This window comes from Onychostoma macrolepis, chromosome 07 (genome assembly GCF_012432095.1).
Source record: "Onychostoma macrolepis isolate SWU-2019 chromosome 07, ASM1243209v1, whole genome shotgun sequence".
NCBI classification, from domain to species: domain Eukaryota; kingdom Metazoa; phylum Chordata; class Actinopteri; order Cypriniformes; family Cyprinidae; genus Onychostoma; species Onychostoma macrolepis.
This window is the reverse complement of record NC_081161.1, coordinates 10,537,914-10,565,640: the sequence shown is the minus strand read 5'-3', so window position 1 is coordinate 10,565,640 and position 27,727 is coordinate 10,537,914. Positions and strand designations below refer to the sequence as shown.

Genomic DNA, 27,727 nt, shown 5'->3' with positions numbered 1-27,727 from the left:
CATAATTCAGATATATTGAAAAGCTGCACACATGTGGGTGATGCAGGTTTGATTCAAGCTTGCACTTAGTGCTGGTTCACTAAATGCCACAGAAGACCAATGAGCCTGAGCTTCTTCTAAATATTTATTAGGAATAAATAAAAAAACAGTACTGGAGGGTAACAAACTAAAACTAATCACACATTTAAAGCGGCACTCTGTAACTTTTGGGTGTCTAGCTGTAAAAAAAAAATTACATGGTTGTGCTTCGGCTCTGCTCATCTACATTGATAAACGTGATTTAAATCCATCCTAAAAGCTCTAAAAATAATTATTATAGGTTTATCCAAGTGTATTTGGCTAAAGACATGGTTTGGAGGATTTTTTTGCATTCTCTCATTAATAACATTTTGCTCCTTTTTTAATCAAAAAAGTTACACATCATAGCTTTAACTTAATTGAATTTATCGGTAGCATGAAAGTCGCTCAGTGAAGCTCAGAGCAACACTTTATCCCTAAAGGTTAAATAATAATAAAATAAGAATAATAACAACATTTATATGTTTATAATATATTGTTACATATTTAACCATTTTATTTTGCTGTTACAAACTTGCGATTTATGCAACAGGCAGAGAGATAAAAAAATATATGAAGATCTATATTAATAAACATCAAAAGAAAAGTTGAAATTTAGCTCAAATTAATTATATTTTTAAAAAAGTGAACAAAAAAGTAACTTCAGCCTGCTCAATCTAACAAACCCCCACTTTGGTGTGTTAATGTTTTAGGTGGAGAAGTGTAAAAGGATTCACACTTTGATGTGGTCCAGACATCACTGCTGCCCCATTATCCGAGGTGAAGAACACCAATGTGTTGTTTTGGATTCCAAGACTGACCAGGTGAGCCAGAATCTGACCGATGCTGTCATCCAGTTCCATCACTGCATCGCCATAACTATAAGACAAATCACACAGTGTCTTCCCACCTTAATCACAGCAATCAAAGCACTAAAAAATTACCCCAGATAACCTGTTCAGTTGCACTAACCCAGAAAGCATAACAAATTCTGTCAAATTAGCCCACGTTTGAAACCTGTCCTGTGACAGATGGATGTGATATATGGAGGAAGATAGATGTCTCTGATAGATGTGCGCTGGTTATAAAACTTTAAGATGTGGCGTGTCAGGCTGAATCCCTCCACTGCCAGCACCTGGCTAATACCCCTCAGCCTTGATCCATTCCTCTGTCAACACAAACCTCATTTAGCATTCTGAAGAAACGTATGCTTACTGAAGCCCCAGTATTCCAAAGCACTGGGCGGAATACTAAACAGTTGCAGACAAGACTACCAATGAAGCCTTCAGCCCTTATTCTCGCCTCAGAGCAGGAAAAAATAACATCTCATTAACCAATAATTTATATAATACAAAACTGCAGAGCACAATGCAGAATTTTTGAGCAGAATAATAATTATGTTATGGCCGTTAAGTAACATAATGGCTGATTTTATAAAATACATGTTTTGTCTTTTTTTTAAAGGCAAAAACAAGGTTATTTCACGCACTGGTCATTTTTTAGATTTTGGGCTTTTCATAATGTGTTTTTATCAGATTAGTGGAAAACATACATGCAAAATACACTTTATCTACTTCATCTGTAGATTTCAATTAGTATATATACAGGTGCATCTCAATAAATTAGAATGTCATGGAAAAGTTCATTTATTTCAGTAATTCAACTCAAATTGTGAAACTCATGTATTAAATAAATTCAATGCACACAGACTGAAGTAGTTTAAGTCTTTGGTTCTTTTAATTGTGATGATTTTGGCTCACATTTAACAAAAGCCCACCAATTCACTCTCTCAACAAATTAGAATACTTCATAAGAAAACATTTTTAGTGAATTGTTGGCCTTCTGGAAAGTATGTTCATTTACTGAATACATACTCAATACTTAGTAGGGGCTCCTTTTGCTTTAATTACTGCCTCAATTCGGCATGACATGGAGGTGATCAGTTTGTGGCACTGCTGAGGTGGTATGGAAGCCCAGGTTTCTTTGACAGTGGCCTTCAGTTCATCTGCATCTCCTCTTGACAATACCCCATAGATTCTCTATGGGGTTCAGGTCTGGTGAGTTTGCTGGCCAGTCAAGCACAGTAACACCATGGTCATTTAACCAACTTTTGGTGCTTTTGGCAGTGTGGGCAGGTGCCAAATCCTGCTGGAAAATGAAATCAGCATCTTTAAAAAGCTGGTCAGCAGAAGGAAGCATGAAGTGCTCCAAAATTTCTTGGTAAATTGGTGCAGTGACTTTGGTTTTCAAAAACACAATGGACCAACACCAGCAGATGACATTGCACCCCAAATCATCACAGACTGTGGAAACTTAACACTGGACTTCAAGCAACTTGGGCTATGAGCTTCTCCACCCTTCCTCCAGACTCTAGGACCTTGGTTTCCAAATGAAATACAAAACTTGCTCTCATCTGAAAAGAGGACTTTGGACCACTGGGCAACAGTCCAGTTCTTCTTCTCCTTAGCCCAGGTGAGACGCCTCTGACGTTGTCTGTGGTTCAGGAGAGGTCAACTGTAGCCAAATTCCTTGATACGTCTGTGTGTGGTGGCTCTTGATGCCTTGACCCCAGCCTCAGTCCATTCCTTGTGAAGTTCACCCAAATTCTTGAATCGATTTTGCTTGACAATCCTCATAAGGCTGCGGTTCTCTCGGTTGGTTGTGCATCTTTTCTTCCACATTTTTCCTTCCACTCAACTTTCTGTTAACATGCTTGGATACAGCACTCTGTGAACAGCCAGCTTCTTTGGCAATGAATGTTTGTGGCTTACCCTCCTTGTGAAGGGTGTCAATGATTGTCTTCTGGACAACTGTCAGATCAGCAGTCTTCCCCATGATTGTGTAGCCTAGTGAACCAAACTGAGAGACCATTTTGAAGGCTCAGGAAACCTTTGCAGGTGTTTTGAGTTGATTAGCTGATTGGCATGTCACCATATTCTAATTTGTTGAGATAGTGAATTGTTGGGTTTTTGTTAAAGGTGAGCCAAAATCATCACTATTAAAATAACCAAAGACTTAAACTACTTCAGTCTGTGTGCATTGAATTATTTAATACACGAGTTTCACAATTTGAGTTGAATTACTGAAATAAATGAACTTTTCCACGACATTCTAATTTATTGAGATGCACCTGTACATTTAAAGGCAGGTTCATAAAAATGATTATTTTCTCATCTCATGCACTCATACAGACAAAAATATCCACTTCAGGACACCATTTTTTTTTACAGTTTAATACCTATCAGTTTTCTAAAGGTTATTACAGAAGAGTATGTTCATTTGCCTGATTTTCCTAAAAACATGGTTACATTTTCTGTTGACAATATTTTCTAAATTTATGAAGCGATAATATCACATCCCTTCTGAAAAACCTTTGACTCCAATAAGTTAATAAAATGAAAGAATTTTGAATGAATCCTGGCTTTAACCAATGTTCATATTTCTGTTCTAGAAATGAATGCAAATGAGTGCATATTTAATTAAATAATGCCAATCAAAGTCAACTTAAGAAGTTTGGTGATATCAGTTACATTTTCTACCCTATTTACCTGTGGTACTTTGCCTTAAAGCATCTAGATTTTTACATGTGAAATTACACAATAAAACATTTTTTATGTATATTATACAAAAGTAAGTTCCAATCCTCAAATTTGTTTGGCTGAGGGGTGTTCCAAAAATGCTGAAATACAGAATTGTATTATTATATCAATCCGCTTGAATATGTTTTGTGTTTGCGATGAGGTTGTCAGTCTGTGCATTAGTGGTGTGATTTGTAATATTTCCAATATTTGGAGCAACAGAACTTATATGACATTAATGAAGTAGAAACATGGATACCTGTTGTTCAGTACTTTTAAAAGCTGGTGTAGAAAGAATTAACCTCTTTGAATTAGAAAAAAAAAAAATTGTCAATTGGACCTAATTGGACATATCATGTAATTGTATTATGTACTATTAAAACTACGTAAAACTACTATTTTACTACTTACTATTAAAAGTTCAGTTTTTTGGAAGTGAAAAAGAACAATCATTTGACAACTGACTTTCCCTAATTCCCCTTTGTGACAATTCACATTTGATGATTTTTCATTGAAACAATACTGTTTCTTAGTTTTTTGTTATCCGTTAGGGTTTTATGTTACATCCTATGTTTTAAAATGTGTTTACTAGTTCTGGTAACCACAGAATGGTTGCTCTGAGTGATTAGTGATGCACTGTATGTTGTGGCCTAATGGTTAGAGAGTCGTAATCCAAAGGTTGCGAGTTCGAGTCTCGGACCGGCAGGAATTGTAGGAGTGAATGTATATATCTATAAGTTTGTTAATGCTTTCTGGGTGGATTAGTAGATAGAGGGCTTACTAAAAAGTAACGCCAGTATTTGAGCTTTCATTCATATGGTTAGCACAAACAAGCTGGATGAGTTACAATGGATGGGACACATACCGCCCCCTCTGGCTCTTTCCCAGGAAGCGCTCTGAGGCGTAGACAGGCGCGTGGGTCGCATCTGGAGCCCAGTAGAGAAAGAAGGGCCGCTGGGCCATGGCTTGCTGAGAGATAAAGTCCAAGCCTTCCTGGAGACAGATATGATCAAAAACAACATCAGGCACATCTATCCACATCAACAGCACTGATCCACACAAATAAACATTAATCAAGCCAATGAACAGGAAAACTCACCTTCAAATAGATTTGGGTGAGGTTGGATTCCCCTGTTTTCACATTAATCTCAAACTCTTCGTAATACCTGCAAAATACACAGATCATCTAAACTTTCTGCTTCCTGCAGATCTAATGAGACCATCCCTACAAACTCATTTCAACACCATATGAGTTCCTGTTCCAAATGACAAGCTTCCTAAACCGAGTGCTGCACCAGGGTGTGATCACGAAGTGAATTTGAAGAGGTAAATTGCGAGATTGTGTCTCAGAAGACATACGCGTTGTGAGAAGGTGCTGAGGCGTGGAACGGTAGAGGCAACTCTCTTATGCTCCGGCTGTTCCAGGTGTCCTAACATACCGCAAACGCAACCTGCCATCTCTTGGGTGTGAGTGTGTGCGTGTTTATCTGGCCAGGCTCAAACACGCCATGCTGATTAAACCCACTGCTAAGCGCAAAAACAGCCCTATCGCCAAAGCCAATGACCCAGAATGCACATATGGCTGTTGTGGAATAAACAAATGGGCAGAAAATAAGATAGTACACTGCAGCTGGTATAAAAAGAGGAAAAACGAAACGTTGTCAAAAGGACACGTTCATGTGAAGCAGAACAAGATTTTTACATTTTCTGAAGAAAATTTGAGTGGAGCCTGCCCGTTCAAATCGGATGGCCACGATTTCACCGCGTTGCAATGTGGTTTCAAAGGTGTTTTTAGCAAGCACCACTTATGAATTATATTTGCACCTCACCTTCCTGTCATTTCAGAGTTGTTGTAGACAGGTATATTGGGACGAACACTGTTATTGTAGGGGCCAAAATGGCAGTTGGGGGAACCAAGCCATTCGTCAAAGCCATGCTTCAGAGGTAAATATTGAGTTCTGTGCCCAAGGTGCCTGAGGTAGGAGATAAAAATGAAACATTTCAAAAGGACATATGGCCTATGCAATATGCTGTATGTACAGGTGCATCTCAAAAAATTAGAATATTGTAATGAATCTAGAATATATGAAACATGTAATGAATCTAGAATATATGAAAGTTTCACTTTTTGAAATAAGTTAAAAAAAAATTAACTTTTTCACGATATTCAAATTTTTTGAGATGCACCTGTATATATATTAAAATTATTAAAATATGATCAAATAACATTAATACCAACAATAATAATACATAACTTGTATTTAAATAAAAAATTTTAAATAAACTTTAGAAAATGCAATTATAGGTATTTTTGCTCAGAACACATTTTAAATGCTGTGTTATAAAATATTTTACCATTAATATATTACAGTTAATAATAATGTTTACACAAAATACAAATATGACAAATTTTCCAAAATAGCTATTGTGTGGATCATCAGTGCATATTGCATGTAATCAGAGCTGGGTAGTAACTGATTATATGTAATCTGGATTACGTAATCAGATTCCAAATATTAAGTACTTGTAATTGGATTAAATTAGATTTTAAAATACTCGTTATCAGACCACAGTTACTTTTTTATAGATTACATGATTACATATTATTTAAACAATAGCAATAAATTATTCACTGATTCTCCCTAATTCCTTTTTATCATCTTTTAAATTTTCCTTTCTAAAATAGCCTACCGCTTCTATACACTCAGAAAGTCCAGTTTTGTGGACAGTCACACAGAGATCAGTCATTAGTCAGGTGGCTACACAGCATTTGACCACTGGACTTTTTTTTTTTTTTTTTTTTTTGAATTATCACTGTAGGTTATTTAACCATGTATTTCTATGTCTTTGGAAGGCTTTTTTGGGAAACTTTATGTTGTTAATAACAATAAATGGAATATATTTTCTTACTCTTTGTATTTTTATCAATATGGTACAAGTGCTCAGCTTGATCTTCTATTTTCAGTGTAACCTATGAACTGGAAGCAATATCAACAGAAGCAATATTTTTATTGTTTTATTGCCATTATTTGATCAGACTAAGATATTTTACAAAAAACTGGAATAAAAATACTAAATAATAATAAAAAAATAGGTAACACTTTACAATAAGGTTCATTAGTTAACTACATTAGTTAATGAACTAATAATGAACTGCACTTATACAGCGTTTATTAATCTTTGTTAATGTTAATTTCAACATTTAATAATACATTATTAAAATCTTGTTAACATTAGGTAATGCACTGTGAACTAACATGAACTAACAATGAACATCTGTATTTTTATTAACTAACGTTAGCGAAGATTAGTAAATACAGTAACAAATGTATTGCTCATGGTTAGTTCATGTTAGTTAATACATTAACTAATGTTTAACTAATGAACCTTATTGTAAAGTGTTACCAAAAAATATTGTTAAGTGACGCTAGAAGCTTTTTTGTGGGATTAAAAATGCATTCTACAGTTGTTTCACTTTGCATACTACTTCATTTTCTATTACATCTCATATCACTATTCTGAGAAAGACATCTCTTGAGAGACGCTGCAGGGAAACTCACCACTTGCCGATGATCTTGCTGACATAGTCTTTCTTTTTCAGCAGTTCTGGAAGCAGGATCTCGTCCTGAGATATTCCCCCCACTATCTCCTGAGGTGTGTATGCTGTAGGAAAGAGAATCCATTACAAGAGTGCACCATAAAGTAGTAAGAGTAGATAAACTGATAATAGTGAAATAGGGCTGAGGAAAGAAGGATATGGTTTACGATCATACCGTTCCTAGCATGAGCATTGGTGGTGTAGAATCCATTTCGCACAGGAAGTCTTCCAGTAAGCAAAGCGGCCCTGGCTGTAGAATACAGATAAATTAAGAAGTAAACATCAAAGATATAGTACCTACTCTTACACAGATTGTTTTAAAAGAGCAAACACCACCAACTGAAAAGTTGTTAGATACAGGGGTTGGGAAAAAAATGTGAATACCCATTATTATAGAGGTTAATATCATTTGTGTAGGCTACAGTGAAAAACAACCACTGGTGCGGTGTAAGTTTTGTTTAGTACAAGCCATGGGTGAAACGGATGTCTTGTGTTCAAAAAGGACAAATCATGGGAGCCCGTTTAGCAGGAGCATCAGCAACCTTAACAGCCCAATTGTTTAAGAAAGTCTTTATAATTATGATTGAGTACTCAAAGTCGGAAAAAAACAAAAGTGAACGATGGGGACCATCAAGCACTAAGAAGGATCGTGTCCAAACAACTCTGAACCACTGCAGCAAAGTGACAGAAAACCTCAATATTCATCTTGAAGACACTGTTTCCACTAAAACTAACCACAGAGAACTTCACAAAGTTGAAAGAGCTGCAACTGCTAAAACTTTGGTCACAGACACCAAAGCTAAAATGTGAAAAATATGGTGTTATGATCATAAAACCTGGAAAATGATTAATCCAATGTGGACCGTTTGGAGAGAAGAATGAGAAACTGTTCCACTCCTCCATCATCTAAAGCAACTGGAAGATGCTTTTATAGACAACATTCAACTGGAAAGTATTCAAAGTTTAATAAATCTTAGAGGGATGTATAAAAGGCAAATGGTGGTAAAATCTTAATAATTAAGTACTGCCTGTTTTCCATGTGTTCACATTATTTTGTCCAACCCCTGTACTCTTTAGAAATAAGTTTTAAAATCTAATCAAAGTTCAAGATGCTCATCCATAACACTTATGCATTTGCTGAAATTTAAATCATGTGGTATTTAAGACTTAATTTCAAAGGGAGAGAAAGGAGAGAGACGTTGGACATGAGAGAGCTCACCCTGGATATTATGATTAGGAAGTTCTCCACTATCTACTTTGTGATTAAAATTCTAATTAAGGTTGTGAAGCAAAGCTCTATAATAACGTCTCTCTATAGCGGCAGGTATGAGTGCTCCAGGCACTTTCATCTCACACATTCGAGATTAACAATTGATTAAGCCTTATTTGCTTAAAAATTAATTAGAATTGAAAAGAGGACTAATAGAAGATCTGCTCTGCATAGCAAGTCCATTCAAATTCCCAAATTATGCATAATTAGCATATTTCAGTACTGTTGGTGTATTATCCATATTAGCATAATAAGTTGTCCTCTCACTATCATGCAGCCACACACGTCTTGTGTTCTCACGTGGAATTAAAACAGCTGAAGCATTTGAAGATTTCTTTTTTCTTCAGTTTCCTCAGCAGGATGACAAAAAAATTGTCAATTACACTGCGAATCAATATATTCAATAGAAGTCACACAAACAAAATATGTACTTTTTTATTTCTTCAGCAATATATATATATATATATATATATATATGTATATATATATATGCCACTGTAGAGAGGCGTTATTATAGAGCTTTGATTCACAACCTACACTGTATAATTAATGTGTTTATATATAATTTGATTACTTTTTTCTTTGTTTATGAATTAGGTGGGCACTCACATTTAAAACAGATGTTTTAAACGTCTGGTACTTTCAACAATGTTTTATAAAATTCAGGCAAATTAAAAGATAAGTGCATTTGCCTCCAGTGTCTAGACCAGGCCTATTCAAAAAGAATCAAAGCTGAATAGCCCTGTCTAGACTCTGGTTAGGCATATTTAGAATAGCATACTGCAACTCAAACCATTTTTTACAGTAGGCAATATGCAAATTTCCTGTGTGCATGAAATACCCAGATGAGATACTTCATTGGCAAAAATGTGCAGTATGCTGCATAAGCAGAGCACACTGCTATGAGTACTACAACACCTAAATGAAAAAAAAAAATAACATGCCTTTCTTAACTTTATTGTTTGCTTGGACCAGCAAAATAAATAACTACATTTACTAGATCTGAATTATTAAGCAATGCATTGTAGCCTACAGTACTATTGCTTAAAACATTTATCGTAGGCAGCATACAGTAATGTGCAGTAAGCAGTATGCTAATATTCCGAACAAAGACAATGTGATAGAGAGATAAAGGCAAGCCCAGAAGCAGCACATACAGGGGGAACACAGAGGGTTGGCAGTGTAGAAATTTGGAAACAGCATCCCCTGAGCAGTCATCAGATCCAAGTTTGGAGTTTCCTTGGAGGGCTCTCCAAATACTCCCAAATCACCCCATCCCATCTGCAGACAGAAACAGAGAATATGGTATGAGCATGCTTCTAATTTATGATGTAAAAAGAAAAATCGTGATTATTTTTTAATGGAATTAAACTATAGCTCAACAGACTGATAGACAGAGACAGAGAGAGATGCACTTCAGTTTATATGTATGCAAAATTTATTAATAGCCCTTATTGGTATTGGCATCTATGGCATTTATTAAATGATCTTGGGAGATACTGGAAGTCTAAATCAGACTGCACCTTCTGTAGACCAGAGGTTCTCAACTAGGGGGCCTCAGCAAACTTCCACGGGGCCCCAGTAAATGTTACATTTATTTATTAAAATGTTAAAAAATAATTTAAAATAAATTTAAATTAGATTTAATTTAAATTAGACTTTAAATTGAATAATTTAAAATAAATGCACAACATTAAACTGACATCATTTCTTTATTACAACAGCAGTACCAGATATGTGTGTGTTATATATATTTATATACACACACACTGTATATCAACAAAGATAAGAGGGCCTTTTTTTGTCTTCAGTATTGGGACCTTGGAGTCAAAAAGCTTGAAAACCACTGCACATAGGCTATTACCATTTTAATATGGCAGGTTTCAAATAGTACAAAAAAAAAAAAAAGAATTTCATTAAAACTTTTGAAAGTCAATTGTATCCACAACGTCTACAGTATACTACATTCAAAATATAAATTTGATCAGTTTGTACATTTCCTGGGAATCAACCCGAAGACCCTGGTGTTGCTAGCACCATGCTCTACTGTTTGAACTACAGTAATAAGTGGTACGCATCAGCATGGATCATACACTTCATCCCTTCTAATGCATTATAAGTGTTTTGATGTCTGATTGCACTTAAAGCATGTGACCTTGCTTAGTGTGAATTGAATTTATGGTTTACAAACAGATATAACAGTATAAATTCATAATATAATCTCTAGTTGTCGGCACAGTATATTGCAACATACACTCTAATAAATACAAAAAAAAGAGAGAATATACCATTTATACACGATATACAATATAAGCTATAACAAAGCACATCCAACACACCAAAGATATGTGTTGCAAAGATACACATATTGCCACAAACACAAAAACGTGGAAAATCAAAAAAGTAGGTTTTAGTATCGTTCTGAAGGTTAGTTGGTCAGTCAAGCCTCTAAGAAAAAGACCTCCAAAGGACTTACATCATCCATAAGCATGATGATAATGTTTGGACCATTCTGGCTTCCTGCAGTCTGACCCACACACACTGCCCATAAGACACAGATCACAGTCTTAAGAAGACTCATTATAACTTTCTTTTAAATCTTTACACAACACATGCTAATTTTCAGGAAGTGCACTCTAAAGCGGAACTGTTAAGTATACTAAACATTCAACACCGCAAAGCGTATTTGTTCGCTTCGCGAGAAGCATTGCACATAGTCACAAGTGCCATGAAACTATGAGTCATGTGACTTTACGTGTCACGTGACCGCTGTTTGTAGCGTCATCATGGCGGTGTGTATAGCAGTCATTGCGAAGGAGGTAAGTGAAAACATTTAATCTTTGTTTTTTTATATGACACAGAAAATTATTTCTTGGTTATGGTTGAACGCATCTGAGATCGGACGTGCTGGATTCATCAGATTTGAAGGATTTATGCGAAGAGTTGCTAATTTATGTCGCGATCAGGGCTGAGTAGCAACATTCATATTCGCGCAAATATATTTACTTGCATAGGGTTTACAGTTTAATGTAAATACATTGAAATGGCACAACTACAGTACGTGCAGTATGGTATGACATGAAATATCCTACATTGTTTTGAGCGATGTTTGTGTGTCATGGGAGACCGAAGAGTGTTTGTTTTTCTGTCAGTGTTTTTGCATTTCAACCTTGATTCCCGTGTTTGCGTTTGAAATTAAAGTAACTTAGTTTGTTTAGAACTCTACAATGTCTTCTAAACGGTTTAAATTGGTGTACAACGAGTGCTGTTACAACCTACCACACTACCGGATGAATTGCAACAGTATGTGGGGTGAGTCTTCACACTTACTGGATGGGATGGGGGTCAACCACATGGACGACATCATAAATTTAATCAGATTTACTTCGGCCTATTCGAAATAATTGAGACACCCCCACATATAGGAGACGTTCACATCAATCAGAATTATAAATACGTAAATAGAAATACACCGGCAGTGTTTTAGTGTTTAAGTTTTATTTTGTGCAATGTTTGAGTCCAGTCTTTATGAGTTCACCTGGTCAGCTATTTCTGATATTGTAGATGAAAAATAAAAATTATGTGATGATGCTTAGTTGATGGTACCTCATCCTGCTGATTACACAGCTATTTAAATAAATACAGACAGTAATAATGGTAGAGTAGCCTATATTTTATTAGCTTTCTTGTATTGATTGCAGAATGATAGACCACAAGCACAGCTTGGACACAAGTCATATTTTTAAAAAGTTTGACCGCTAATTTATGAGATTGGCCAATCAGAAATAGGCTTAAGTATTTTAGATAGCACTTGTGTAAATTAAATGAAAACCTTTTGATTCAGATGATATCTGTTCTGTCATTGAACATCCATTAAAATGAATACTTTCTTACCTTGTAGTCCTTTTTTTTTTTGGTCCAGTAAATGCATTATATTTTACACACACTTACAACTTATTACATATAAGCTGAAATGTGTATTACATCTTATGAATTCTTTAAAAAAAATAGACATTTTCTGTAAATAATTGAACATTGCCATTTGGAAAACCTTGGTCTAAGGTAGCATTGACATGATTTATGTATTGGTCAACAAATGGACAGATCATTTTAGTCTAGTTCATATTTAATTCAAAATTTATTTGAAATTGTGAAATTGTGTTTCCTGCAGTAGCAAACGTGACTCTAACATTACGCTGATCTCTACAGAACTATCCCCTGTACATTCGGAGCGTTCCTACACAGGGGGAACTCAAGTTCCACTACACAGTGCACACTTCCCTGGACGTGGTGGAGGAGAAGATCTCCGGTGTGGGCAAAGCCTTGGCCGACCAGAGGGAGCTTTATCTGGGACTCCTCTATCCAACTGAGGACTACAAAGTGTATCCTTAAAGTCAGCATTTAACATAAGTTGTGAAACAGAAATGTCTGTCTTGTTTTGATCTATTTCCATCTTATCAAATAAGAAAACAACAGAGCCAAAGTATCACATTTCATTCATCAGAAAGTGAATGGATTGTTGTCATTTTCTACATTAGAAATGTTGCTGTAAGGGGAAGTGGATGTTAATGTTCTTAATTAAATATTATGAGGGCACGAATTGAAAAAGAAAAATAATGTGCACAGATAAATCAATCATATAAACACTGCAGTATTCCAAAATTGTCAGTTCCGATTTCATGGTGACTTTATTAGTGATGGACTGACACATCAGTTGACATTTGACCATTTTGAGATTATCACACGGACCAACAATTGTCGTTTTCCTTCTACTGACAGCCTTTTCTAATTTGTTATCATTAAATTACTTCATGTATTTCTAGAAATTATTACCTATCCTGCCCTTTGGATATCAACAACAGCTCCTGAGAAAAACTCATGTTGGCCACTAATCCATAACCAAAACAGTATGACTGACTGACTTCTGTGGAACATAAAAGATTTTATGTTCCACAGAAGAAATTTAATTTCAGGTATGCCAGTGGTTTTGTCCATAGAACTGAAGTGAACCATCTTTTGTGTTCCACACAAGAAAGAAATGCTTATTGTAACACGACATTTTTAATTTTTAAGTGAACTACCCTTTAAGATGGAATGTTTTCTAATGCATTTTCAATCATTATTAAAATGTCAACATCTTAACGAGAATTACAGATATGGCTACGTGACAAACTCTAAGGTGAAGTTTGTGATTGTTGTTGACTCCTCCAACACATCTCTGCGAGACAACGAAATTAGAAGTGTAAGTTCCATGGGTGTATTGTGTCAATCTCACAACAAAAAAAGGTGAGATGTCAATCAGATGGGTGTAATGAGCATCTTGTCTTTCCTCAGATGTTCAGAAAGTTGCACAACTCCTTTACTGATGTAATGTGTAACCCATTCTACAATCCTGGTGATACAATTCAATCAAAGTAGGTGCATTTAGTGAATACATACATTTGAGGTATTTGCTGTGTGTATCGACTGATCCGCTAATACAGGGGTCACTAAACTTGGTCCTGGAGGGCCGGTGTCCTGCAGAGTTTAGTTCCAACTTGCCTCAACAGTACTTGCCTTCAGGTGTGTTCGATTAGGGTTGGAGCTAAACTTTGCAGGACACCGGCCCTCCAGGACCGAGTCTGGTGACCCCTGCGCTAATATAATATTTTTTCTTCTCAGGGCTTTTGACAGTATAGTTTCAACCATGATGGTGCAGGCCTGCTGATGTCCTCTCTTCACAATTGTATATATTTACATCAGTGTCCATTGTTTATTGTTCATAAGGTGAAAATAAATATTTAATTTTTGTTTCATGAAATGACGTGTGATTTTATTTACATTGATTTGACTTAAATTTTAGCACTGAAATTCCAAAATAGACAAAGTACTGAAATTCACAAGACATCTCAGCCTCTCTCAGGCATAGTATTTTAAAGAAATTGAATAAAATACAAATAAAATAGTAACCAATCAATACAAATCAAGTCTCCGTTTTTGTAGTGTCATTCAAGCTACACACAGAAAAATAATAACTGAGCTCCCGTCATGCAAATACTGAAACATCCCTTAATCAGCACCAAGAAGTGCTTTGAAGATAACAGAAAAGTCAAAATTCAATATCAAAAAGAATCAACCCAAGGATCAGCTCTTCCATTTTCCCTAAAACAAAAATTACAGTTTATGACATCTTAAAAGACTGTAAATGATGGATTTACAAGTATGGATGTACAAATGTCACATTTGCAAGAAAGGAAGTATAAATGTTAAGATACCACTATGACAACTGAAATATTGCATTAATGTTAGTCTTCACAAATCTGAAAGCAACATTTCCTTTTCTGTTTTACTTTAGGTTTAAGGGTTTGTTTTGTTTAAGGTGTAAGTTTACCAGATCATCATTAAGGTTATTGAATCAGTATATACGAAGAACAATTAAAGCTCCATGTCATGTGAGGTACTGTTATGTATTGGCAGAACTGACCTAATGAAGTGGCAGCCCCTGAACGGGTTGTAAAATCTCGAGGCACGGAAACCTCGTCCTCGGGACCAACCTCCTCGCGAGTATGTGTCTGTAGTCCTGAAACCTGGAATGTTTGTTCTTTTTGGCAATACCTAGTGCACAAAGAGCTTGATGTGAAATGGGCTTCTGGCACAGATTTATGACAAACAAACTGACACTGGAGCCTACATTCACACCACAAGCAAAAGTGCCCAATTGTGATTTTCATCTCATGTTTTTGTTTTTACGTAACAATTAAAATGTGGGAGACACTAAACTGAAACATGCAGCCTACCACACTCCAACAGGGTTTTTCATAATTATGCTGGCCGTTCACACCAAGCACAATAACTATAAAGATATAGTTCTAAAAATCATTCTCAATATTAAAGAATAGCAGAGTCCACTCCACAGCTATAACGATAAAGGCACAGAGAAACTATATCGTTGGAATCATTTTCACAACGATTTTTTCCAGCTGATGAACGATACAAACATTGACAGCCAATCAGAATAAATCCTGCTATAATGAGCTGGAGAATTTAAAGCAGCAGATGAGCGTGCACTTAGAATAAACAGATGATATCGTCTGCTGGTGTGGACGCTGATATCGTTATCTTGGTGTGAACGGGCCTTTAGAACCATTTTTAGTTCCTCAAAGAACCTTTTAGTGAACACTTCTTAACCCCTTAACTGTCACTCACATTTTTGAACATAGACATTAAAGCGCACTATCCAAACTTAAATGTTTATAATTCATGAATGAAAACATTTTGTAACATGATTTTGATGTACCATTCCCATGGTAATGCAATGTCTGGTTTTAAAATGGGTTCCAAAGAATGAATTTTGAGATTTTCAATTGATATATAATTTCTTATGATTTCTAAAGTGTGACTTTCTGTGACAAAGGTCAGAACTCCTGTTATGATTTGATTAGGATTTAATTGTAATATGTGACCCTGGACCACAAAACCAGTCTTAAGTCGCTGGGTTATATTTGTAGCAATAGCCAAAAATACATTTTATGGGTCAAAATGATAAATTTTTCCTTTTATGCCAAAAATCATTAGGATATTATGTAAAGATCATATTCCATGAAGATATTTTGTAAATTTATTACCGGAAATATCAAAACTTAATTTTTGATTAGTAATATGCATTGCTAAGAACTTCATTTGGACAACTTTAAAGGTGATTTTCTCAATATTTCGATTTTTTTTGCACCCTCAGATTCCAGATTTTCAAATAGTTGTATCTCAGCCAAATATTATCCGATCCTAACACACCATACATCATCTGAAAGCTGAATAAATAAGCTGTCCATTGACACTTAAGACTGGTTTTGTGGTCCAGGGTCACATATAGTGAAGTAAACTTAGGTGTCCCACAGAGGAGACGGGTGTTAAAAGAACCACTTTTGCCTTAGTGTGAAGAACATTAACAATCAGAAGAACCTTTTTCCATTGTAAAGAAAGTTTCCATTGATGTTAAAGTTTCTTCATGAAACCATCAATGCCAATAAAGAACCTTTATTTAAGAGTGAATGCATGTTCATCCGAAGAAAATAAGTTAATAAAATAAATGCAGTGTTGGTAAAGCTAATGTTCAGTTCAGTTGCTCAATTATTTAATCCAAAACATTATCAACAGATGGTGTATTCTTTTATATGTGGGAATAAATCAGATAAAAGTGGTTCAGATTGGATTTGAAAATATCAGAATTAACATGATATCTTTCTGTTCACTCTGTCAAGCCCAAAACTGATTTGGGCCACATCCATCTGTGGTGCCTCATTTCCATGTAATTCATAACCATATCCCATTGCAATACATTTCCATCTCACCTTAATGACACGTCCTCTGAATAGTGTTTCATCTAAAGTCATGGCATTCCTCACAGACTCCCTCTCTGAGAACTCAATGTAGGCAAAACTACAAGGAAAATACACTCATAAAACATGTTTTATGTCAAAAGAAAATATATATATTTTTTGTTTAGGAGCCAAATTGATACATACCCCTTTGGATGGCCTGTGAATCTATTATACGGGATTGTAACTCTGTTAACGTGGCCACAGCCATTGAAGTACATCTCCAGTTCATCTGCAGTTGCTCCATAATCCACCTGTAAGTCAAACAATATTGCTTGTAGTCTTCCATAAACATACACTACAAATAATGGAATCCTGTTATACATTACTAAAATACAATACCAAACAAAGTTCAAATCTGTTCTGCTTATTTCAGTAACTACTTGGCAAAGGAGATCTTGAAAACGTAAGCAGCTTACATTCCCCACATAGATAGATCTCCTATCAGAATCTATTTTCTCCTCATGGTTCATACTGAAGAATAATCCTGAGGAAGGGAAGATTATAAAAGTTAATTATAAATCACATAAAATATTAACATTATATTTTAAATAATGAATGTCATTTAAGGTGATACATGATAGGGAGGTCCAGGGCTAGTGCTATATTTGGGCCATATAATTCAGTAACTGTAAGGCGTTGAGTGAAACCCAATTGTACAAACATAGTAGCACTAATGTAAGAATTGCCTAAATTACAATATTTTATTACTTAAATCATCCAAATACACCTAAAAGGTGTATTTTGCAGTAATGTCATGGAAGAACTTTCATTAAACAGTTCTTAGAAGATTTTTTATTTTTTTATTTATAAATTTTCAAGAATCAATTTAAAGAATCTTATTCCACTATAACCAATCTTTTGTGCAATGGAAAGGTTCAGTTCTTCATGGATAGAACCACAGATACCAATAAAGAACCATTACTTTTAAAAATTTAATTCTAATATTTTTGCAAAAGCTATTTGGGTAAATGAGTGTACCCAATAAAACCACACAAGCAAAGTCAACTTTAGGATTTAAAAAAAAAACGTTAACAGTAAAGTCTTTCATACATTTTAATTTCAAGTCAATTTATTCAGATTTGTTTGGCAAAACAATTGTTTGATATGTCTGTATGGTATACTGATTTTAACAATGAACTCACTTTAACTGAAAAATTTACTATTGTCCGCTTTTTAGAGCTGTTAAAAAAAATTTTTTTTAAAAAAAAACATTGAGAAAACTAGCCCCGGTCTGCCCTACATAATTCAATTTCATTAATCAGCCAAGTCCATGTTTTGCCATTGGAGGATGGCATGATAACAGACAAATGACACTGTACATGTTATATAGTACACATGGACTTGCCAAAGTATGTAGGAACTGTATATATGCGTCTTTGGCGCATTGAAGGGTTCACAGTTGTCACAGAAGGCTGTCCCTGAGCTAGCGGAGATGTCCTTAGATAAGACCACACGCAGGGCTGCAGGACAGCCCTTCTGGGGCATGCCTCATTGGGCAGTGTTAAGACACTGTGGCCCAGCAGATGGGCTCAGGTGTGGGCCAGCTGGCTGCTCACCTGCCTGAGGGCTGTAGGGAAACGGTCTCTCTACCTCATACTGCATGTCAGACTCGTCCATTTCCAGCACACGAGTTTGAATCGCATCCAGCTCCTGAAGGAACAAGATGATTTTTCACTCAAATACAGCTCCTTATGTACCAAGAAAAAAATGTGCATGGGTAGCTGACATGACATCTTTTGCAGGATGATATTTTAAACTGGTTTTCTAATTCTTGTATGATTTTTCTTTTCTGTGACCACATATTAATTTTGACACTACATGTACGTACGAGTTAAAAACGTTACAGGACTATTTAAAAAGTTTTTATTTAACCAAAAATTAAAAATGACTGTCATTATTTACTAGTTGTGTGCTGTTGTTTATTTCCTTTATTATTATTATTTTTGAGGAACACTAACAAAAACTTAATTATTAACCTTAAAATAATTTGGGGGTATTATATCCCTCTGTGAACTGTGAGGGGGGAAAGCTTATTAAACGTTATTTAAAATACGTTCTCCTATATGTTTAGGAATATAACCTTCAATCATTTTAAATGTTTAAAATAATTAAATGTTTAGTAATGTTTGGTTTGTTGAGTGCAATAAAACATTTAACAACCCTTAAGGCCGCCATACCAACCTGCCAATGACTTAGTGTGAAAATTCCCAATACAACTGACAGACTGCAGTAAGGTAGGCCTATATATGTGTTCGTCGCGATTTTACAGTATTTATTAATTGTGCAATTTATAGACCTTAATTTTCCTAAAAAAAAACAAACAGCATAAATATTTTAAGACGCGATGAAAAGGCGAACGATATTATCTTATAATCGACTTCTGGACTGTGATGTTGACAATTTGATCCGCCATGTTTAGGCTAACGTTATACGTGAAACGTCCCTGATATTCGCCTAGTCGTGATATCTAACGATTTTGCCCACCACATAGCTATTATTGTTCACAGCGAAGTAAACAGACATAATACAATTAATATTTTTTCTTCAGTTTGTCCAACTTTACCTGGGGGATCTACGCTGGTTTACCACATCAGCTCTACCAGCCTTCCTGTTACAGCCCTTAACGAACACACCTGATTCGACTAATCAAATGATGCTGAGTGTAATAGAAACAGGTGCGATTTTTTCCCCCCAGCTTTTTATATATATATATATATATATATATATATTGAGATTTGAGGTGATTTTTTTTCCCCTATAAATGATGTAGAGTTAAATAAAAAAATAAAAATCCTGAATGAATATAGAATTGATATTCCAATCCAATCCTAATTCAATCAAATATGAATCCTCTAAAAAGCCAGTAAGATCTGTTCAGTAAACTAAAACTAGTCCCAGTAGATTGTGTAATCTTTATCAAAACTGGGCCTACTTTTATTGAATCTTTATCGTTTTACCTTATTTTGTTAAAAGTGGACTGTAAAAATCCCTAAAGAATGAGGTTACCAAATAAACTTATCAAATTAGTCAAAATGAATACCTGCCTAGTCAAATAAACTCTTATAGGAATATGTGTTTTGTCATGTTATATTTTAGCTACTTGTATTGTATTGGAATAATGTCTTTGATTCCTTGACTAGGATTGGTAGACAACTGACTAGGAATTCTGGTCAGGAAGCAATGTGGTTGATAGATAGCTGCCAAGACATCAGTATGTATATGTTCCTTCTTATGATGGGTGAGATTTCATACTTTTAACTGATGTCTATAAACTCATAAACATGGCTTCAGTTGTACCTCATTGAGGACTGCCATGGATAAATGGACACAGGGATATATCACATTCCAGATTTTAAAAATGCTACTGTTTTGGAGAAAGAAAAAAAAATGCACAAATTGAGAGACTAGTCATATTTCACTGTCTTTTTAATTACACAGATACGTATCTCAACACAGACAATAACCTGATTTAGAATGTTTACAGCGTCACATGTCCAACAAAGCGCACAGTAAGAGAGGGTGAGGGAATTGCAAAAGGGGGAAAAGAGCATGCAAGAAATAAATAAAACTCTCCTGGCACAGTTCACATAGTCTAGAGAATGATAACAGGACCTTGAAAGAGAAAAGAAAAAATTTATTTAACACACCAACCTTTCCTTTTGAAACAATGCCTTTTCCTGTTATGATGTATTGCACAATACAGTATATCATGTTTGCCTAAATGTATCAAACCAAGCCTTTGTTAGTACAGAAATATGTATCTTGCTGTTATGGCATTTATCGTGTGCGTGTTCAATGCCCGGCCCACTCTGCTAGTCAGAGCAATGTTCAGTTCTACAGTAGTGTAAGGTTTCTACTACAGCCTTGTGTGGTAAAAGGTTTCCATTTGTACAGTTTTTCTGTTAACCTTAGTGGATGGTATAGGCCTAGTCATTAAAAATGAAGAAAATAAAAACATTAGTGATGCTGGACAACATTAGTGATATGCAGGGATATTTTATTGAAAAATTACTTAAACCGGCCCAAAATGGTTTGCTGGTCTCGTCTTAGTTGATTTAAGCTGGTTTTGGTAATATCGCTAGTCTCCCAGGCAGAAACCAGCTTGGTGACCTTAGGCTGGTTTAAGCTGTTTTGTTTTTTCAGGAGGGCTTTTGGGATGTCAAGATAAACAGGTCATCACTAAAAACAAGTTGTTGACTAGTTATCCTTCAGCATCCGTTTTACTTCAAGAGTCTGTTTGCTTAATGTGTAGGATGTAGTTTCTCTCTCTCTTTCCCAATGTCAGTCTTTGAATAGAGCAGCTGCCCACCTTGGGTTCACTGACAAGGCCAAATGCTGACCAAATCTAGGCATCCACAAATTTGCTTTGAGAATGACGGCCCTTCGATATGCCAGATAACAGCGGGATTACAGCACACAGTTAAAGATGCATTTGCATGGTGTTTTTGGTTCGATTTTGGTTAGGAGCAGAATGGCCAAAAATATTGCAAATATATATTTGTATGAGTTCTGGACTAGCAGACATGCAAAGCTCAAAATGAGTTTATGGAAGTTCTCTACCATAACTTTGCTAATGGTGTTATTTTAAAGCTCTTGAGATTCAAGTAAGTTCCTTAGCAAAATCATTAATAGAAAGTCGTGCACTCGTGCATTCCCATAATGAAATCTTTGAGCAAGGTTGGTTTAAATGTTAGAAGTATTTTTAATCTTATCTGATTTCCTTTGGATGCCAGGAACAAGCACTCCCCTGGCTTGGAATAATAGTACCGATCTCTTCTCTCAATGTGTTTGCTGTCGTCTTGTGCTTTCAACATGGTCATTTTGTACACTTTGGTTTATGGGTATAGTCGCTCACCCACATTCAGGCTGCTTTTTTAAGCGATGCAATGTCCAAACGACTTCTATGGATGTGCAGTTATGCTTTGGTCTGTGCTTTTATCATTTTGGATATTTATGAGACATGTTTATGTTCAGGGCTCAAAACATTCTAAGCAAGTACAACTATACGCAAGCTCAATTTCACTCATTGTTGCATTCTGAACAGTGTCAGAACCGTTCATGACACAACAACTCTAAGACTTGCCATAGCGGGCATGAATGTAAACACTTTTTTTCTACAATCAGTACTCTTCTACAGACAGGTAAACTAAAGTCATAGCAGAGCAACTGTTTAAAGAGAATTTTGCTGTGCAAGTTAGGTAAAGTTGGTTTCAACTGTCAACATTTAGCTACCTGAATAATAACTCATCCGGTTTAACGGCACAGACATTTGAAAGTAACTTTACTTTACACCCTTGAGAACTGAGTTTGGTTACCGCCGCAGTAACACAACAGTAACACAAGAGTGCACGCTTTTGCATCGCTACGTACTTCTGTAGAGTGTTTTTGGCTTAATTTGTTGTATAACAGCCCATGAAAAAACAGGACTTTGTTTGCTCATCACTTGTGTAGGCATGAAAATGTGGACAAAACATACCAATTTCTTGAGTTTCTATGTTGAAATGTCTTGTTTAGCTCGAGCAGGATGATAGATTTGCATGTCTGCTAGTGGTTTCATTCATTCAAACTGTCTTGGGTTTGTTTACAGGAGGTAGCTAGTAAGAAAAGAGAGGATGGTTCATGAAAAATCCTCCTCAAAATGGGTGAGAGAGAGAGAGACTTATTACATCAGACTGGTGTTCTAGTAATTCACTGGTTTTTAGATCATGTTTTGCTGATATTTTCTGGATGAGTTCATATATTAATTTAGAAATCCGATAGTTAGATAGATAATTCACACATGCCACGTGGAAAATTAAACCATCAACCCACCTCACACCTAAAGCAACACCAAAAATAAAACTGGCCTTTCAAGTTTGGTCCGTATCAGAGGAGCGCCACGTAATCAGCAAAATTGGTGTTTCAGTTAGACTGCAGAAAATTATATCTGACCAAAACAAAGGCTGTAAACAGGGTTGCAAGCGTAAGCTGGTGGCAAAATTCTAAGTATTTTTACTCTGAGGGGTAGTCTTGTCCGTCGTAACTGCCGTCACGAACAACCCTTAAGGAACATGAATGTTGGGATCAGCAGAGCTTGCTCAGTGCACACAGCAACTTCTACAGATATTATCCAGACTACATTAAATATGGATTATGCTTCGGTACTATGTTGGATCACAACGTGATGTCCAAAGCAAAATCTGGGAACTGTAGCAAAACCAGATGAGAACCAGATAGTGTTTGCTTTATTCTTGTGTCAGACACTTGGACTATGAATAATCGAGGGTTTGGTTTTGTGATTGTTTGTGCATGCATGTGTGTTTATGTGTGCAAATTACACATTGGACCACTGCAGTGACACTTTGGCCCAAAGGATGGCAATGTTTCACACAGATTCTAGTCTGGGAGCTTCTCAGCGGGGCGAGATAGGTCAATCTATTGTGGTTTGGCGTGTCGTTAAAGTGATGGCATTTGCTTCGACACGCTTATGGATACAAAAACGTCTCGCCCATGGTGTCAATAAGCAGAGTCCTCTGGCAGTAATCTACACGAGCGGTGATGTGAAGACCTCTTCCTCCTTCACGGTTACAACAGACGTTGTAAAATGATCATTCAGACAGAAAAGATTAAATGGAGAGAAATTAAATTCTAGACATTATACTTTAAAGGTTTCTGTTATTTGGCAAACTCATTTTTGGACCTCTTTTTAAATACTATGTACATTCACATTAATTTACTGTGGTAATTTTAGATATATTTATATGTATATTTATATTATAAGATACCCTAAGGGCCGTTTCTGAGGTTCCATTCAGTAGCTGAATTCTCTTTTCATATTGCACCTCCGTTCTCTCACTGTCTTACAATGCGAGCAATATAAAATATTCTACATGAGGATTCTCATCATCAATATCCATACAACAAATCGAACAATAGGTACAACACAGCTTCTCTCCCATTAGAGTGTCTTTTTCTGTCCAATGTTCGGCTGAAACCTAAAAGAAGACAAAGAAAGAACGCGTTCCTCGTTCTGAGTACGCACACAAGCAGATATTGAAGACAGAGACATCCAGAAACAGAAAGTAATATCTACAAGCAACGTTTGATCCCTTCATGGATATCTGCTTAGAGGTTCTGTCAGGAGACAAAAGGGATGAACATATAGAAGATGGGGGGAGGTAGAAAGAGCGAGAGAAAAGAGAACCAAGTCTACGCCAGTCTCGTGAGACTCTACAGTCTTGTCATGCTTTGGAAAACAAGGGAGAATGAAATCGTACAACAAAATGAAATGTCTCAGCATTCAGAGAGCTTTAGGAAAACCAAACGAAAATGTTTCACAAGAAAAGGCTCATTCTTAGTGTACAATCCAATGAGGTTTTTGGCAGTTCCGTTGCCGTTCGTCTTTCCTTTTGAGGCCAATCTGTCTCTTTTCGTTTACTCATCCTCGCCTTCTCTTTCGTTTTCATGTCATTTCTCTTTGCGGTGGACTGGGTGACTTGCTTTAAGCATCCCAGGTGCAACCCTCCGTTGCCATAGCCATGGATCCGGGCTAAAGTCTGCGTTCCTCAGGATCTGAGTGGGCAGCACAGTGGGCACAGTGAAGGTTTGAGTGTCTAGTCACCATGCCACCTCTCCACAGACTGTGGAACTCTGGGCTGGCTTTACTGCTGAGGAGGTGAAGTTGTTTGCGTTTGGTTACAAGATGAGTGCTTCTTAGTAACTTTGGCAGTGTAATAAAAAGGTTTGGATCATGTTCTTTTTTTTTTCACTTAAAATTCATTTGGGTTCACGTCAGTACAGAGAGGTGAGTCTGGTGTAGATTTTCTTGGCTCGCTAGCAAGGTAGTTAACAGGTTTTCTTCTTCTTATTAATCATCATTATTATTTCTTTTGGATTTTTGGACTTTTCTTTTGTTTTAATTAAAGCCAAAAAATGAAATGCAGTGTGTCATGTTGTGAGGAAGTAGCTCTGTGGTGGAAGATTTTCCGAGTGCTCTTGTCCGTTATTGACATCCCGCAGTGGCGGCTGTCGGTCATTTTAGAGGAATCCGTCCTACATACTGTATATTTAGTCCTACCTGGGTCAAGACATGTTCAGAGTATGGTGCCACCCCAATTCACACAGAGCACACCTCACTTAAAGGGTGTAGGTAACTGAGGCCATGCCTAAAATTGTCTTATACATGAATAAAACATGTAATGTGTAACTATACGTGTTTTCCTGGCGTTCTCGGTGGCATCCAGTATAACAGACCCTGCTCATGTTGCATTAAACACAGTATATCCTTTTGTGAAGGAATCTGAGCCTTGATGGGTTTTTTGGAGACTGAGAAAACAAGATCTTAATGCAGATGTGGAAGCCAGGTTGCCGTAGTTCATTTTGAGAGGATGGTAAGTATGGTGGAGGTTCCTCAGCTTGTTTTGGATGAAGGATGCTGTAGCAGCAGTAGACGTGGCTGGGCATGGGTTAAGATTTGGGGTTCATCAGTCAGCGGGACGAGGAATCCATCAGAGCGGGTGTTGCTGGAGTGGTTGAGCGAGAAACGCTGCTGGAGCTCGCTTCCTTGGGACTGCCACTGCTGCTGGTTTGCCCCACCAGGGACAGGGGGCCTGGAGGGGTGCTCTCGGAGTGTGTGGGGGGCGCGCTGGACGAGGAGGAGATGGAGGTGGTAGATGGTGTCCCGAGTGGCCCGCTGCTACTCCCGGGCAGGCCCTGGCCGCATACGTGATGGTGCTTCTCCCAGTCCTTGTGCTGACAGAAAGAGCCACAGTAGCGTGCAGTGTTGCATCCGCTGCACGTCTCGCTAGCCTTGCGACCACAGTTCCAGCAGCTCTGTTGGAGGGAGACGAACGAGGACTGTTGATTGCCATACAAACAATTATCAATCTCCATGCCATGATAAAAGAATGCACTTCAACACATAGCACAGTAACTTATGAGACTAATTGTGTTTAATGTTGCATGTTTATATGCGGGTATGTTTCCAAATGGGGACATTTCCCCTGAGGAGGCAAGGGAGGCAGTGCCTCCTCAAAATATTGTATGAGAAAAAGTTTGTAGTACAAAAATAATGCAAATATTACAAAATCTAACATTGAAAATTGTATAAATCACTTGTTTTTCTAAAGAAACACTGTCCAACAGTGATACAAGCAGGTAAAGTTACAGCTGGAGTCCGTGTCTCTCTTGCCTCCCCTGAGCCCTTTGAGTTTTAACAGACCCCCTGTCTTGTCTGTGACCAACAGTAGTATGTACACTATACAGTATGTGTAAAATATCTAGATGACCTGCTGCCTTTGCCAAAATGGGCAGTGAACAACCAGAGAACATTGTCTTCAGTGTGACGAATGAATTGAGGCAATATCCAATAGTAGGCAGTATGCAGTATACTTGTCATCTATTCTGAACACTGGTTACATGTGGTACTTACTTCACTGGAGTCCTCCTGCTGGTTAATGACAGTCAGCGCATCCTCAGAGGCCTGTCTCTTAGCCTCGGCCAGAGCTCTCTCCATCTTGGAGCGCTCAGCAGAGATCATCTCGTGAGCTTTCCTCTCAGCATCCGATACCGCCTTCTGCAGCTCTGACATGGCCTGTCTCTTCACTTCATTTACTGCCTCCTCTGGAAATGAGGAAGGAATATTGAGAGAAAAAAATAAGACATTATCCCCGTAGACCACTGCTGTTCCTCTCAACATCGTTTATTGAGGCACTCAAAGCTTTCAGCTTGTTTCATCTCTCCAAACAGATGTACATCATCCAAGATTTAAAACATTCTGTCAGAAAAATAAGCTATTAATAATTGATCCGAACGACAGTGGTTACAAGTGTTATTTCTAGTGTTGATAGGCAGTAGACATCTTGAAAGGTTGTTCACAAGCTTGCCTATTTACCTAACAATACATGATTAAATATTTCATATTTTTTACTAAGTGGATAAATGGCGGAGCAAATGCACAGCTTCATTACTGAGGCTGGATCATTCCGTATAGGAGAAGGAAAACCAGGATGACTTGTGGCAAACTTTGTTCTACAAATGCCATTGTTTGAGAGTAAATGTGTGTGTCTGTGCAACTGCGCAAGTTTTCAGGACACGCAGGTGTGAATGTGTACGGGTGTTGTCTAAAATAGAAATCTAACACCTGACTCATTAGCACTCTGAACATTAGGGTTCCTTGTGTTCCATTTGGCCTTTTTAAATGTGAACATTTAACATAAGCTCTAAAACTTAGTGAGATAGGTGACCTAAACCACATTTTAGGGCATCAGAGTAACATTTCCAATGTGGAGGCTGTCCCAAACAAGCAGAACAATTTATCTAAAATGTTTTAAGGCGTTTTAAGACTACAAATGATTATACATATACATTTGCATTTCATTCAGTATGGAAAATATTACCCAATATTTTTGTGTGAAATTTTTTTTTGGGATTCTTTTAGTATCACGCTGTTAGCTTAGCAACATGCTAACACCAAATACCAAATTAACTGATTCTCATGTGCCTCACATAAGGAGTTGCCTATGCGGAGTCTTTAAAAACATCTCTTTTAAAGTTCCATTTATGTTAGGATGCTGTCTATGATTTTGTGGGGTAATGGTTTAGACAGTATGTGGGTGATTTCAGAATCTGTCAGGAGGATATGATGTGCTTGGTGAATGCATGTGTATTGCTGCAGGGGGTATACACACACACACACACACACACACAACATTCTTATTGCAGATTTTTCATATGTCTGGGCTCTGTACTCTTTGCCCCATAGTGTGTTTACTCTGGAAAGCTGGTTGTGAGGAACCCGGTCATAAATATCTGTCATAACACACCCTCCATTCAATTCTCCATAGAGTTCTGCCTCAGGCTACTGACTGACTGAGTGTATGTGTGTGTT

General features: G+C 36.8%; 4 protein-coding genes across 13 annotated transcripts in view; 1 reads left to right on the top strand and 3 right to left on the bottom strand.

The window, feature by feature from the left end:
- Window positions 1-11,143, bottom strand: part of galns (galactosamine (N-acetyl)-6-sulfatase) — a 40,414-nt gene extending 29,271 nt beyond the window's left edge. The window contains exons 1-8 of the mRNA XM_058783498.1: window positions 10,980-11,143; window positions 9,661-9,784; window positions 7,409-7,483; window positions 7,196-7,298; window positions 5,465-5,608; window positions 4,735-4,801; window positions 4,501-4,628; window positions 797-936 (exon numbers count right to left, since the gene is read on the bottom strand). Of these exons, the coding sequence (XP_058639481.1) occupies window positions 797-936; window positions 4,501-4,628; window positions 4,735-4,801; window positions 5,465-5,608; window positions 7,196-7,298; window positions 7,409-7,483; window positions 9,661-9,784; window positions 10,980-11,084 (886 nt within the window). The 5' untranslated portion in view covers window positions 11,085-11,143. The remainder of the gene's footprint in view (window positions 1-796; window positions 937-4,500; window positions 4,629-4,734; window positions 4,802-5,464; window positions 5,609-7,195; window positions 7,299-7,408; window positions 7,484-9,660; window positions 9,785-10,979) is intronic.
- Window positions 11,144-11,156: 13 nt separating this feature from the next.
- On the top strand, window positions 11,157-14,303 carry trappc2l (trafficking protein particle complex subunit 2L). The gene is made up of 5 exons (XM_058783507.1): window positions 11,157-11,322; window positions 12,713-12,885; window positions 13,658-13,745; window positions 13,838-13,917; window positions 14,165-14,303. Exons 1-5 carry the CDS (start codon window positions 11,290-11,292, stop codon window positions 14,208-14,210), a joined length of 420 nt encoding a protein of 139 aa, XP_058639490.1. The 5' UTR covers window positions 11,157-11,289; the 3' UTR covers window positions 14,211-14,303.
- A 204-nt stretch (window positions 14,304-14,507) lies between these two features.
- Window positions 14,508-19,531, bottom strand: pabpn1l (PABPN1 like, cytoplasmic). Of its 3 annotated transcripts, none has more exons than XM_058783503.1 (7): window positions 19,424-19,531; window positions 18,417-18,510; window positions 17,277-17,344; window positions 17,005-17,111; window positions 16,831-16,918; window positions 14,967-15,097; window positions 14,508-14,644 (listed from the first exon to the last, which is right to left on the bottom strand). In XM_058783503.1, the coding sequence occupies exons 2-7, from the start codon at window positions 18,475-18,477 to the stop codon at window positions 14,605-14,607; spliced, it is 495 nt and encodes a 164-aa protein (XP_058639486.1). In that variant the 5' UTR covers window positions 18,478-18,510; window positions 19,424-19,531; the 3' UTR covers window positions 14,508-14,604. The 3 variants fall into 3 exon arrangements, with proteins under 3 accessions (XP_058639486.1, XP_058639489.1, XP_058639487.1); XM_058783506.1 differs by having other exon boundaries at window positions 18,451-18,510; window positions 19,424-19,487; XM_058783504.1 differs by lacking the exon at window positions 19,424-19,531 and adding an exon at window positions 19,042-19,412.
- A 737-nt stretch (window positions 19,532-20,268) lies between these two features.
- cbfa2t3 (CBFA2/RUNX1 partner transcriptional co-repressor 3) overlaps window positions 20,269-27,727 on the bottom strand; it is a 50,011-nt gene continuing 42,552 nt past the window's right edge. For 7 of the 8 annotated variants that reach the window (XM_058783484.1, XM_058783486.1, XM_058783490.1 and 4 more), the window contains 2 exons: window positions 26,270-26,460; window positions 20,269-25,695 (listed from right to left, as the gene is read on the bottom strand). In XM_058783484.1, the coding sequence (XP_058639467.1) occupies window positions 25,327-25,695; window positions 26,270-26,460 (560 nt within the window). In that variant the 3' untranslated portion in view covers window positions 20,269-25,326. The remainder of the gene's footprint in view (window positions 25,696-26,269; window positions 26,461-27,727) is intronic. The other variant, XM_058783485.1, reaches the window with a different exon arrangement.